At 28.9% G+C, this 15678-nt stretch overlaps 1 protein-coding gene across 1 annotated transcript; it reads left to right on the top strand.

Annotated features, from left to right (window-relative positions):
- The first annotated feature begins 11939 nt into the window (after positions 1–11939).
- On the top strand, positions 11940–15602 carry LOC120157568 (FT-interacting protein 7-like). Its single transcript, XM_039168663.1, has one exon. It carries the CDS (start codon positions 12108–12110, stop codon positions 15264–15266), a length of 3159 nt encoding a protein of 1052 aa, XP_039024594.1. The 5' UTR covers positions 11940–12107; the 3' UTR covers positions 15267–15602.
- Positions 15603–15678: the final 76 nt, after the last annotated feature.

Below are 15678 nucleotides of genomic sequence, written 5' to 3'. Positions count from 1 at the left end.
AGAAAGAACACTCAAGAATAATACAATTGAGCACAATAAGTGTTATTGAAAGCAAAAATGAATATTGAATGAAATAGGCTTGAAAATGCTCAAACTTGAGGTTTGATACTTTCTCTTGATTCTCTCTTAATTCTTGGTTATTGTTGTTTCTTGTTGTTGATCAATGACTTCTAAGCTTGTTTAAATACTCCTTCAATTGATTCTGAACGTTGGGGATGATTAGTGGAGTCAATAGAGTCGTTTAAGTGTGAAAATAATTAATAAAATAGTTGGGAGCGTATGGTGCATCGATGCATAGGGCTGGTGCATCGGTACACTATGTGTAAAATTCAAATATTTCGACCGTTGGACCCTTAGTGCATCGTTGGACTAAGAGTACATCGATGCATAAAATGCATTCGATGTTTCAAACAAGCCTGAGTGCATCGATGCATGGTCTGTGCATCGATGCATAAAATACATTCGATGTTTTCATAAAACTTGAGTGCATCGATGCATGGTAGTGCATCGATGCATGAAATGCATTCGATATGGTGAGTGCATCGATGCATCAATGAGTGCATCAGTGCATCCCTTCACAAATATGATTTTTGGCTTGTTTTTTGTTCGAAATACTTTGTGAAAATTGTTTCAAAAATATTTTAAGTATAAAACACAAATTTACACATTAGTAAGGATTGAAATTGAACTTTGAAAGACTTGGAGTAATATTTTGATAATCGAGTAATTAAATTAAATATACTTAGAAAATCATTTGTAAAATCTTAAAATTCATTTAAACTTAGTTTGTTATATCGAAACATCAAAATGTTTTTAACACACTTGTCTATAGAGATGTGTTACTTTGGACAGAAGAAGAATAACTAGAAAGTGTATATTAGAATTTTATATATATATATATATATAATATATATATATAAATTAACAAACTCATTATATATGACATTTACCCTTCGTTGAACCTTGTCCTCTACATAAAGAATATTGTACAACTTATTCAAGAGTTGTAATTTATATCGAGAATCAAGCAAAACAACAATATACAGAATCAATGAGTGACCAAATCAATATTTCTCATATAATTCAAGCATGGGTCCTGCTATTGTATAAATGCTTTGACAATGATCATTGTGAGCATCACACAACAACTTTTCAATCGCAACAACATTAGCCAAATACAAGTTAAAGGTGGGGTACTTAGATCCAGAGAACATAGTAGTAATTTCATAAAATGGCTCAAGAAAATCAAAAAAATGTTTGAACAGTTTCCCACTCATATTCAGTAATAGCATCCAAGTCATTTTCCCCACTCACAAACATATTAATGGTTAATTTAGCATCAAATTCCCTATGAATCATTAAGTAATTAAAATTCCTTCAAGTAGGAACATCTAGTAATAATTTACCATGAAAAGAAGATTCACGATCTTTAACAGCTAATTTAAAGGCACAAAGTCAAGAATCAGAAGAATCAAAAAACCTAAAAATTTCTCGTAACTTAATAATAGGAGAATCATTTCCCATTGTATGGAAGAGGAGAAATAGCATCCAAATCATCTCTAAGTCTTTTAACCATTTTATCATTTATAGAAGCATTGTCAATAGTTATGGTAAAAGTATTTCTTTCAAGAACCCCACTCGCATATCATTTTTTCACAAACTTAAAAATTGACTCAGCATCATGGGGTGGAGGAAATGATGAAAGTTTAGTATTTTAGACTGAAGTGTCAAATTATTATCAACATAGTGTGCTGTGAGAGCAAAATAAGAACATAAAGTGCAAGCAGACCATCCATCACATGTAAAATAGATTCAACTTGAAATAGAATGCATTGAATCAAGTAGGTACTTATTTTGCTTTTCATGCTGTAACATGCAAAACTTAGTAATAATATACCTCAAAATATCCTTCGCGTTAACATTAAGGTAATGATGCAAAGCTCTAAGTTTATCATGTTCAACCATACACAAAGCATAACCATGACACAGAATAGCCTCAGCAAACAATTCACAATATCTATTTTGATTTAAAAAACTTACCCTATTAGGATTTTCAGTCAGGAAATCCTTATAAGTTTAGCATTTATGAGTATGTCTTTTAGGGTTAGTTATTCCAATATAAGAATCAACTTTATACCTTTTGATTTTGCAATACTTACATTGGGCATAAATACCACATTCGGGATACTTGCTAAAGGTATAATGGTCCCAAACATGAGAAGTTCTTCTCCCAAATTCTGATGAAGCCTTCCTATTAGAGGAAATAATGTCATCAATTGCTACAGACTGTTGATCGTTGAAATCCTCTTCAAACAAAAATAAAACAAATAATCATTTGTTAGAATAGTAAATATAAACAAAAAATAAAAAAAATAACACAAAACAAATAGAAAACAGAAAACAAATAAAAATAGAAAATAATATAAAAATTAGCTAATTCAAAGTCCTTCACATTAACATAAGAATCAACAAATAAAACAAAAAATAAAACAAAAAAATGAAACAAAAAAATGAAAAATGAAAAATGAAAAAATGAAAAAATGAAAAAATGAAAAAATGAAAAAAAAAAAACAGAAAAATAAGATTTAACTTATAAAAATAGAAAACAAATAAAAACAAATAAAGAAAATAGAAAAATAAAATAGAAAAATAGAAAACAGAAAATAAAAACATATAATTTATACAAAAACAAAGAAAAAGAAAACAAAAAAATTAAAAACATATAAAATAAAAAATAAAAAATAAAAAACAAAAAATAATTAGCAAATAAAAAACAAATAATAAACAGTGGTTTCTTTACCTCTTTGGGATTGTTGATCATTTTGATCTTTTTGTAGGTACCCGAGAAAAAAAATAGTCATTTGTTAGTTACAACCCTCAAAAATAAAAAAATAAAAAAAAATAATGAATACCATCAAAGAAATAAAAAATAATAATTTGTTAGAACATAATATATATATATATAAGAAAACAAAAAGCTAATAAAAATATTAATTTTTTTTAATTTTTTTGAGGTTTACAAATATCTAAGAAATTTTAAGTAACATATTAGTATTTTTTTTAAAGTGTGTACATAATTTCAACATATATAATAAATTGATGACTATAGTGTATATTTTCCCCGTTTTATTTTCTTTTAAGTTTATGTTCTTGTATGACTTGTGTTCTACTTGAGATTTTATTAATTTTAGTTGAATTCTTAGTTCCTCGATAGCTTTTGTGTAATGTTATTGTTTTATGACAATTGATAAGTTTTGGAAATGATTGATTAAGAGGCTTAAACTTCTAGTATCATATATTAAATCACTAATATTAGATCTACCAAATTTTATTAATTTAGAGCATTTTTATTGTTTTATTAATTTATGTTTTCTAATTTTTTTTAATAAGATTGAACTATCTAATTAAATCAATTGAATCAATAGGTCAATCAAGTTAAATCAAACTGATTCGCAGAACAAACACCTTGAATCGGATCCTATAATAGCCCGAAATTACATTTTAACATAAAAACTCAAAATTACAAATGAATAATACAAAATAAATAATAAATTGCATAAAACATAAAACAGGAAACTAAACATACTACTAAAAAACAGAAAACGAAAAGAAATAAAAAACAAATAATAAAAAACATAAAACAAATAATAAAAAACATAAAACAAATAATAAAATATAAAATATATATAAAAAAGAATTTTTTAACACATATTAAAAACAGAAAATAAATACCAAATAAAAAATAAAACATTGTAGCTTTTTTTACCTTCTTGTGTTGTTGATCATTTTGATTTCTTTGTATGTCTCCTGCATGAGAAAAAATATAGTTATTTATTTGTTAGAACCCTAAAAAACAAAAACAAAAAACATAACTTTTTAACTGGAAAATTTATCTTATACGAATGAGAATCTATTGAACCCTAAAAAAATAAAAGGAGCCAATTGAAAAATGAAAGTAGTCAAGAATAAAAGATGAAGAGTCAGTAAGATGAGTAGTCACAAATAGTAGGTAAAGAGTCAATTTTTTTTGGAATGAACATATTTTTTTTCTAAGTTTTACGAATAATAGAACTATAGAAGATGAGGAGTCAAGAAGATGAGAAGTCGAGAAGTGAAGGATTCCAGAGATTTTTTTCCTGTATGAACAGTGTTTAATTTATGGGTTAGATCTAAAAAAATAACAAAGGAATTATTTTTGATGTTTTTTCGAAGATGAGGACTTTAGAAGGTGGAGGATTCCAGAGATTTCCCCTGGGTGAACAGTGCTTATTTTTTGGGTTAGATCTAAAAAAATAAGAAATGAACAAATTTTGATGTTATTTTGGATCAAAAAAATAATGAAGATCTAATAAAGGAATTTGTGTTTTAATCCCAAAAAAAACACAAAAAAAGAATGAAAGTTGTTGTTTTTTTGGATCGGACAAGTTTTTTTTTGGAAGAACAGATGAAGAACACATATGAGTTTTAGGGGTTTGATCTAAATTTTTTTGAAATCTGAAAAAAAAATGTTTTTCTAGAGAGTTGAGAGGATTTTTCGAGAAAATTCAGAAAATGAGAAAATTAAAATTGAAAATCAGAAGAAAAAAAATTATATTTATATTACATTTTAATTCGGGCTTCTAGGCCTGTGCTTCTATGGAGACAATAGTCTATTAAGTTTAAATTATTTCAATTTAATCATTTATCTTATTTTAATTGCTTTTAATTTTAGCTTGAAATTTTATATTTATTTAATTTAGTCCTGCGCATATATATATATATATATTATTCTTATTTAATTTAGTCCTATGTATATGTACTTTATACTTATATATTATATATTATATATTTATAAGTATAATGTATACATATTATATATATATATATTTATATTTATATTTATATACTTATATTTATATTTATATACTTATATTATATATAATATATATATATATAAGTATATATAAGTTTACATATATGTATATATATTATATAAATATAAACTATACAGTTTATATATAGTTCATATATAGTTTATATATAATTTATATGGTTTAATAGTTTATATATATATATAGTTCATATGTAAACTATATAATTTATTTAGTTTATATATAATATATATGGTTTATATATATTTTATATACTACTGTGTATAAACTATATAGTTTATATATAAACTATGTATAAACTATATATAATTATATAAATTAACCCTAAACCATATATACTATATATATATATAAACTATATAGTTTATATATAGTAGTATATAAGTATAAACTATATAGTCTATATATAGTTTATATTAATAAACTATATAATTTATATATAGTATATATAATTTATAATTATATATATAAATATAAACTATATATAAATTATATATATAAATATAAACTATATAATTATATAAATATAAATATAAACTATATATATAAAAATATAAACTATATATTAATTTATAATTATACATAGTATATATATAAATATAAACTATTTACCTTATATACAAATTATATGTATTATATATATATAAACTATATAGTCTCTATATATAGTATATATAGTTTATATTTATATTATTATATACTATATATAAAATATATATACTATATATATAAACTATATATGAATTATATATAAACTATATATAAACCATATAGTTTATACTTATATACTACTATGTATAAACTATATATATTTTTTATATTATTATATAGTTTATATTTATATATATATATATATATATATATTATAATTGTTTCAATTTTTTCTTAACTTTTGAAATGAATGTAATTTAGTCCATTTTACATATTTTTCTTCACATTTTACAATTATTTCGATGTGGTCCCTTTCTGTTGTTTAATTTATTTAAATTTTTATTTGTAATTTCATATTTATTTAATTTAGTCCTTAAAATTATATCTGCATATGAAATTGGCTCATACTTATTTATATTTTTGTAATCGGCCAATAACTTTTTAAATGGGTATAATTTAATAAATTTTTATATTAATTTCAACCTAACATTTTAAAATTATTTCGATTTTTCCCTCATCAATGCGTGTTGTTTAATTTATTTAAAATTTTACTTGTAATTTCATATTGGTTCAATTTAATCCTTAAAATTATATTTTTATCAAAATTGATCTATAATTATTTATATTTTTTATAATTTACTCTAAATCAATACAATTACAAATTGCAATAAATCTTAACGTGTAATACACACATAATTTTATATTAATATATTTTCTATTTATCACGAAACATAACAATCAATCCTAACATGATTCAGATTGGAATATATAAGACATATACTTTTAAAAAAATAAAATTCGTTATTTTCTATATAAACATAAAATATATAAATAATGAGAACTAAATGTATAATTATATTAATTTTGTTAGTAATTATATCAATTTTTTTAAAATATTAATATTAAGTGACTTAATTGATAATAATTAAATAATTTAATTAATAAAACTAAAAAATAACGATCAAAATAAAAAGAGCAAATACTTATATAATCAAAGATACTTTAACGGAGGCTAATCCCAATTACGTGCTTAAGTTCGACACGTCTCGAAAATAAAAAGAGCAATACTTATATAATTGTATAAAAGGATACCCAACTTACAAAAAAAATGTATAAAAGGATAATTTCAATATTCAATAAATTATTATTTTTTTGGTTATAAATTGATAGTCAAAAAGGGTAATAAATTTTTTTTGGGCTGCTTTACCGACTTTATTTAAATAATGGGAACTTCTAAAAAGTTAGGGGACCCACTGGTATTGGGATCATGCTATAAATCTATCTTTGAAAATAACAAGTTTTTATATAATAAATTAATTATTTAAACTGCATACGATAATCTTATTTAAAAATAATATTTCAATTAAATCTTATTTAAAAAATTATAATTAAATAAACTCTTAGAATTAAATTATATTTTAATTAAACTCTCGTATAGGTAATGAATATTATGATACCGATGTAACATCTCTGATAGTTTAATATATTGATGTAATTATATAATCGATTAAACTTTATTTTCAAAAAAACATTAAAATTTAAAAATACGATCTTTAGTAAAAGTTATAAAAATATTTTAATTAGTCCTTTTAAATTTAGAATTATAAGTTTTCTTTCTTTATTTAATAAACTTGAACTTTTTTTCCTAGTTAAAAATATTATTATCATTTGAAATATATATCTTCAGCTATATAAAATTATCAATTCACTTAATTTATTTATATATCTATTTATTTTAAACAATTTAAGGTCCATTCAAAATTCGTTTTAGTCAATAACAACATGCATACCCTGTGTAGTTCATAGATTACAATACTCACTCTTACCATTAAGATTATTTAATCGTTCTTACCACTAACACATTTAATAGATTTATTTATTTGTTTGTTCTAAAAATTATAGGGTAAATTATACATTTAGTATATAAATTATCAGTTTTGATCTGTTTTAATACTTAAACTTTTAATTTTTTTCAAAATCATACATAATACTTAGTTTTTGTTTAATTTTAGTACCCATTGTTAAAATTTTAACAGAACTTTTGCATGTGACATTTTCATGGGTAAATTATATAATTCATCCCTTAACTATTTTCTCACTCCTATTTTGATCATCAAAGTTTAAAAAATTTTAATTTTAATTCTCAACTTTCAAATTACTTAAATCACTCTAATTTATTTCAAATAATTTTTTTTGAAAGTTATAGTGATTAAATTACGATTAATTTGAAAGTAAGATAATTAAATTAAAAATAATAAACTTTAATGACCAAAATAGAAGTGAGAAGATATTTAAGGGATGAATAATGTAATTTACCCATAAAAAGTGTCAAGTTGTAACAGTTCATTAAGTTTTTAACGACAGGATACTAAAATGAAATAAAAACTAAATGTTAGGTATGATTTAATTTTTTTTTGAAAGTTCAGATATTAAAATGGGTCTAAATTAATAGTTTAGTACTATACGCATAATTTACCCAAAATTATATTTGTATGGTCTCATATATGTATTCCAGTTTAATGTTTATTCGTATTATGGTATTATGTATGGGTGTTGTACAGAGTGTTTGTAGTCTGCGTTTGTTTAACTGACATTTACCGTTGTTTAATTTTATTTCTTATGATTTCTGTTTTTTATTTTTTTTGAAAGAAGTTATTTTGTATTGAAACGTTTACAAAGTACACTACCTTAAGGACCTCATTAAAAAACCTCTCTAATCCTAAATGGAGGAAAACGAGTATCCCTTAAGGGAGTTAGAAGCTAAGAACATCATTAATAAAGTTGATCACACATAACAAACACCATCCCTAACTCCTAACATAGAGAAACTGAGATAGGGATCTATCCAATTTAACCAACCACTACTCAACAAAACATCTATCAGAACCAAGAACACCAATCATCAAGAAAAATGACTCCTTAGGCTCGAAACGTAAACTTGGACACCAGGAATTTGCATTGGCCACAAACTATAAACCCATACTTCTATCTTCCACACAGTACACAATCTTAATCACACTTGCCATTCACCTCACCTTAATAGAAATTAAAATGCTATTGAAAACTAAAAAGATTGAAGTAAATGACCTAGCATAACTGGAGCAACCATATAGTTCCAATAAAGAAAATATTTAACTCCTCGCATATTGCTGTAATGATTAACAACAACAAAATTCCCAATTTCCTTCAGAAGCGCAATCAATGACAACTCCAATATAATGAACTATAAATGCTAAACTGTGATTGCACCAGTAGAACTAAACATAAATAAATAATCTTGAAGTGATAGTAATCAAAGATCATTAAAAAGTAGCAGAATCTCAAATTCCGACCATAATAAAGAGGAACTTTACAGAATAATCCAAAGCACTATCATCATCTTCTGTTTTCTTTTTAGTTTATTTCTTATGATTTGAACGAATCATTCTTGTATTTGTCAATAATATGATTGTAAATATTAAAAGTATGGTCAAATCCTTATATTAGTCCCTATATTATGCATTAATCATAAATTTGAGGGTAAATTATACATTTAGTACATAAATTATTAATTTTAGTCTGTTTTAGTATCTAAACTTTCAATTTTTTCAAAACCATACTTAAAGTTTAGTTTTTATTTCATTTTAGTACCCCTATTCAAAATTTAATGTTAAGTCTTTAAAAAATTTAAAAGTTTAGGTACTAAAACAGACCAAAATTGATTGATTTTGGGGGAAAAAATTAAAGTTTAGGTACTAAATACATAGTTTACCTTAAATTTTATCAATGTACTCTAATTTAATCAATTCAATCTTCTATACTCTTTAAATTTTGAAATCTAATCATAATCTAAACAATAGTTTTAAAAACGTTAAATCAAATGATGCTACTAATTCATGTATTATATCCAAGTTATAAATTTAGTTCATGTTTATGAGTTTGATTATTTTAAGTCCTTGTAATTTAATAATATTGTATTTATAATAATTTAATCATGACTAAATTTTTGTAATTCAAAAACTAAAAAAAAACAAAATGAACTAAACTAAAGTAAAAAAACCCCCACATTTCAGATACAATACAAAAAGTAATAACATATTTTGACAAAAACGAAATTAAAGAAAGAGGGAGAAAATGAAAGAAAATATCATTTAATAGGCAAAAGAGAATTATGAAATTGTTGACCATTGAGACGAAGGACTTCACAACAGAGTAACAGACAATGGTATTAATTATGGAGTCCCCTATTTCCCTTTGAAAAGTATAAGCACCCGCCTACTAAAGCTAACCATTGCTTTTATGAGGGTTAAACTATACCAACTGTCACTAATATTTTGATAATATTCCCCTTTCCCCCATTAAAAATTGAAAAATTATATTAAAATCAATAATATTATCCACTTATAACATCATAGTCATTCTGTCGTCAGTCCGGTAAATTTATAATGTGACATATTAAAAAAAATACTTTCTAATTTAAATCTTAAACTATTATTAAAATATCAACTAGGTTGTTTAACAAAATTTTTAATTCATTATCCTCTTATCTTCTTATTCTTTTCATATGAAAAAAAAACCCATAGGCCTCGCCGCTCTATCCGTTAGGGATGTTCAAAGTTCGATTAAAATTGATTTAACCGTTTATGAATTTTATAAACTTTGGATACCGATTAACTAGATTCGAAATCAATCGATGTAAGCATTAAAGGTGACGTGTGCTCTCTCATGCAAAAGGTGTGTTCTGAAAGTTTCATCATGCAAATGGCGTGGACGGCATTATCTTATGAAATTTGTTGGTGATGCTAAGTCAACTAGTACACAACTGTAATCCGTTAATTGATTACTAATTCTTGCTTATATATTGTAATGAGTCTTTTCAATGAAAAGTAATTTTTCCTTGTAAACTATTACTAAAAATTAATATGGTATTAGAGCTGTGCACTAATTGATTCAACATAACCAATAATTTCCAATAACATAATGCTCACATCATCTGCATGATGAAACTTTCAAAACACACCTTTTGTATGAGAGAGCACACATCACCTTTAATGTTTATAATCAGTTAATCAAATTAATCGAAATTATTAAAAATTTAATATATTATATATATTATTTATATATTAGAGTGTTTAAACTTCGATTGTAATATAGTTAATCGAACGAATTGGCTAAAAATATAAAATTTAATATATAATATATATTGCTTATAAATTTTGATTAATTCGATTAACCGACCGATTAATTAAATTTTGTTCGATTCGGTTAATTATTTCTGAAAAATTTCAGTTCGATTGACGGTTAGAGGAAAAAATTTTGTTAATAAAATTTTAGAAGTGCGATTCGATTGATTAACTAAATAGACTGATTGAACACCCCTATTCTCCATCACTACCCAACAACCTTCTCCAATCGAATCAGCCAACAAAAGCTTCATCTTTTTTTTTCTTTCTTTTTATTTGATTTATTTTCTTAGAAAATTCTTCAAATATCCCGAAATACAAGGTTTGACTTTTGACTTTCTTTACTATACTATATCGAACTTCAAATTGACCAATGTCGATGGATAAAAGGTTGGGATAGTGATGAAAAATGAGAAGAAAGTACAGAATGCAAGGTTTGTGAGTTTTGGGTTACCGGATCTCATCAATTTTGAATAGCAGAGGTTGATTTCGTTAAAATTTTTGGGGTTAAATGGTATCAAGAGGAAGTTAGAAATTTGTGGAGCAAATTAGATACAGAACAATTATTGAAGGATTTAATTGATGTTTTAGCAATAATTTAAGAGACAAATTATATACTAATTTAAGATGTTGACGTGGAGTGACTATTTTATTACAAATTGATAATATTAGTGATTGTAATAAATTTTTTCAAATTTCAATTGTGAAAAAAGAAATTTACTAAAACATTAGTGACCCTTGTTGTAGTTTACCCTTTCGTGAAAATAATAAAATAATTATTTGGAATAAGAAAAATAGTAAAAGATAAATCTTTTATTGGTGTTTAAAATTCATCCATGAAGCGATCACTTTCGCCTCGCAGAAAATTCACGCACGATTCTAATATACCGACGCACAAAAACTAAACATAATATAAAAATAACATAAAATGGTATATATATATATATATATTAGAAGTTATGATATTTGACACCGTTTATCTAATTCGAGTATTATTATTTAAGTATAACTTAATTTATTTAAATAATTAAAGAAATCATCATTATTTTTAAAAATTATAAATTTATATTTAAAATATATACTATTTTATCGAAAAAATTAATAAAAATAATATGAATATTCACCACATGACGTAATTTAAGAAGAAAAAACTTGATCAGAATGCCCAAAAATCTTGATTAGTTATCTCACAAGATGAACAGACAAAGGTCCTTTTTATGTGAATGGGGGGGGGGCCACCTCGCCGTCCACCATACGCCCATTCCCTCCTTTTCTCTCCCTCGAACACATGTTTCTGTCTTTACAATAGGCAATATGAACATCTCATCATCTCCATTTTCGTCTTTTTCTTTGCTTCTACTCTCCTCTTTCCCTTCGTTTCCATACTTTTCGTAAGAAACGATTTAACTCGATTTTCTCTGCCATGAGTAAGCTCGTTGTTGAAGTTGTTGAGGCCGTTGATTTGATGCCTAAAGATGAACAGGGTTCTTCGAGTCCGTTTGTGGAGGTTGAATTCGATGGCCAGCGTCAAAGGACCCAAACCAAGCACAAAGATCTTAACCCTTCTTGGAATGAAAAGTTTGTTTTTGATGTAAACAATCCCGGGGATCTTGAATACAAGACCGTTGTCGTCACTGTTTACAATGATAAACAAGGTGACCGTGGTCACCACCGGAATTTTCTCGGCAGAGTCAAGATTTCCGGCGGTTCGGTCCCGTCGTCGGAATCTGGTTCCGGTGTGCAACGCTACCCGCTTGATAAACGTGGCCTTTTTTCAAATATCAAAGGAGATATTGCTTTGAAAATTTATGGCGTGCATGATGGAGTTCCTCAAGAGCCGGTGGTACAGCGTGCGGTTCCTGAGAGAGTTGTTGCTGAAAATGAAGAAACCGGAGGTTTTGAAGAACCCCAATCAGAGAAAATTCCGTTTGAGGAGATCGACACTAACAGTTATGAAGAAGAAGTAAAGGTAGAAGAAAAGGAGAAGAAGAAGGAGAAAGAACAAGAAGTGAGGACTTTTCACTCTATAGGGACCGACACTAACAGTTTTGATGAAGAGGTAAAGGTAGAAGAAAAGAAGGAAAAGAAGAAGAAAGAACAAGAAGCCAGGACTTTTCACTCTATAGGGACCGGAGCTAGTGGTCCTCCTCCAGCTCCGCCTCAGTCTGCACCACCTCCCGTCAAGGAAAAACCCCCGGTGGTGGATACCAGAGCAGATTTTGCTAAAGCAGCACCGCCGGCTGCTAGTGTAATGCATATGCAGATGCCGAGGCAGAATCCGGACTACCTCTTGGTGGAAACTAGACCGCCGGTGGCGGCACATTTGCGGTACCGAGGCGGCGACAAGACGTTGACTACTTACGATTTAGTGGAGCAGATGCATTACCTGTATGTAAATGTAGTCAAGGCAAAGGATCTTCCTGTTATGGATCTTTCAGGGAGCCTAGATCCTTATGTGGAAGTGAAGCTTGGGAACTACAAAGGGCAAACAAAACACTTGGAGAAGAATCAAAACCCTGTATGGCACCAAATCTTTGCTTTCTCAAAAGAAAGGGTGCAATCAAACTTGCTTGAAGTTGTTGTCAAAGATAAGGATTTTGGGAAGGATGATTTTGTTGGTAAAGTCGTGTTCGATGTCATGGAAATCCCTCTTCGAGTTCCACCAGATAGCCCATTGGCACCTCAATGGTACAGATTGGCTGATAAGAGAGGTGACAAAATCAGAGGGGAGATTATGTTGGCAGTTTGGATGGGAACACAGGCTGATGAGTCCTTTCCCGAGGCATGGCATTCGGATGCTCACAACATTAGTCACTCGAACCTGGCTAATACGCGGTCCAAGGTTTATTTCTCCCCCAAGCTATATTACCTTCGAGTTCATGTCATGGAAGCTCAAGATCTTGTTCCGCATGACAAAGGCCGGCTTCCGGATCCGTATGTTAAGGTAATACTCGGGAATCAGATTAGACCGACAAAGGTACAACAGCGGACCGTTCATCCAGTTTGGGATGATCAGCTTATGTTTGTCGCCTCTGAGCCTTTTGAAGATTACATAATCATATCCGTTGAGGATAGGATTGGACCTGGTAAAGATGAGATTTTAGGGAGGGCGATGATTTCGCTTCGAGAAGTGCCTCAAAGATTGGAAACTGGTAAGCCACCAGACCCTCGGTGGCTTAGTCTTCTCAAGCCTTCAAAGGTGGAAGAGGAGGGTGAAAAGAAGAAAGAAAAATTCTCAAGCAAGATCTTGTTGCGGTTTTTTCTCGAGGCAGGGTACCATGTTCTTGATGAATCTACACATTTCAGCAGTGATCTTCAACCATCGTCGAAGCATCTTAGGAAGCCCAGCATCGGGATTCTCGAACTTGGGATTTTGAGTGCAAGGAACTTGCTGCCAATGAAGATGAAGGAAGGTAAGATGACTGACGCATATTGTGTGGCAAAGTATGGGAACAAATGGGTGAGGACTAGAACGCTTCTTGATACTCTGACTCCTAGATGGAACGAGCAGTACACTTGGGAAGTTCATGATCCGTGTACTGTGATCACCATTGGTGTGTTTGACAATGCCCACACCAATGGAAGCAAAGATGATGCAAGGGATCAGAAAATTGGGAAAGTGAGAGTTCGGCTATCGACTCTTGAAATAGATCGTGTTTATACTCATTATTACCCTTTATTGGTTCTTACACCTTCTGGTTTGAAGAAGCATGGGGAGCTTCAGTTGGCATTAAGGTTCACTTGCACTGCTTGGGTTAACATGGTGGCTCAATACGGAAGACCATTGCTTCCCAAGATGCACTATGTCAATCCTATACCAGTCATGAACATAGACTGGCTGCGCCACCAAGCAATGCAGATTGTGGCAGCAAGATTGCAAAGAGCAGAGCCACCACTGAGGCGAGAGGTGGTTGAGTACATGTTGGATGTGGATTACCATATGTGGAGTCTCAGGAGAAGCAAAGCAAATTTCCACCGCATAATGTCGGTTCTTTCAGGGGTTACTGCTGTTTGCAAGTGGTTCAACGATATCTGCTACTGGAGAAACCCAATCACAACCTGTCTGGTGCATGTTTTGTTCTTGATGCTTATTTGCTACCCAGAACTAATATTGCCTACAATTTTCTTATACCTGTTTGTGATCGGTATATGGAACTACCGGTTCAGGCCGAGACATCCCCCACATATGGATGCCCGGCTTTCTCAAGCGGATAATGCACACCCCGATGAGCTAGATGAAGAATTTGACTCATTTCCAACATCCAGACCATCGGATATCGTACGAATGAGGTACGATAGGCTGCGAAGTGTTGCCGGTAGGGTACAGACAGTGGTCGGAGATCTGGCAAGCCAAGGAGAAAGGGCTCAAGCAATACTAAGCTGGCGTGATTCGAGAGCAACAGCAATCTTCATCATCTTGTCCTTGATCTGGGCAGTGTTCATTTATGTTACTCCATTCCAAGTGGTGGCCGTTCTGTTCGGTCTCTACTGGCTACGCCATCCACGCTTCAGGAGCAAGCTGCCATCGGTGCCTGTCAACTTCTTCAAAAGATTGCCATCCAAGTCAGACATGTTAATATGAGAAATTAAGGGAACTCCCATCATAAATATTCGTTTAATCAGTAAGTGAATAAAGGGGATTCAGCAAATAACTTTCAACAGATATCATACCAGAAGATGGGGAAGAGAAAAGCAAACCATTACAGAATCTCACTTTTCTAGCTTTGGATATGCGCTTTCTCAATTGAACTTTTCAGCTGCTATTCAAGATTTTGCTCAAGTTATCATTTGTGCAGGTCATGAATGTAGGGTAAGTACATCCACAAGAGAGTAAAATGGTAAAAGGAATTGTAGACCAGTGCCGGCAAGTATTGTACAACTACTTCAGATTTATAAGATAAAACTGATTTTATAATAAGAAATATGTTTAACAATGATTCTGCAAATCCATCAAATCTCATTGGCACTTGTGTTAAAAAGTAGCACAACAACAA

Source organism: Hibiscus syriacus, unplaced genomic scaffold, assembly GCF_006381635.1.
Source record: "Hibiscus syriacus cultivar Baekdansim isolate YM2019G1 unplaced genomic scaffold, ASM638163v2 tig00111273_pilon, whole genome shotgun sequence".
Lineage (NCBI taxonomy): Eukaryota > Viridiplantae > Streptophyta > Magnoliopsida > Malvales > Malvaceae > Hibiscus > Hibiscus syriacus.
Note: the sequence above shows the minus strand (reverse complement) of the source record. Positions and strands in the feature narration are given on the sequence as shown.

Bases quoted from the DNA above. Each gene is read 5' to 3' on its own strand.
- LOC120157568 (XM_039168663.1), top strand. From the start codon at position 12,108: ATGAGTAAGCTCGTTGTTGAAGTTGTTGAGGCCGTTGATTTGATGCCT.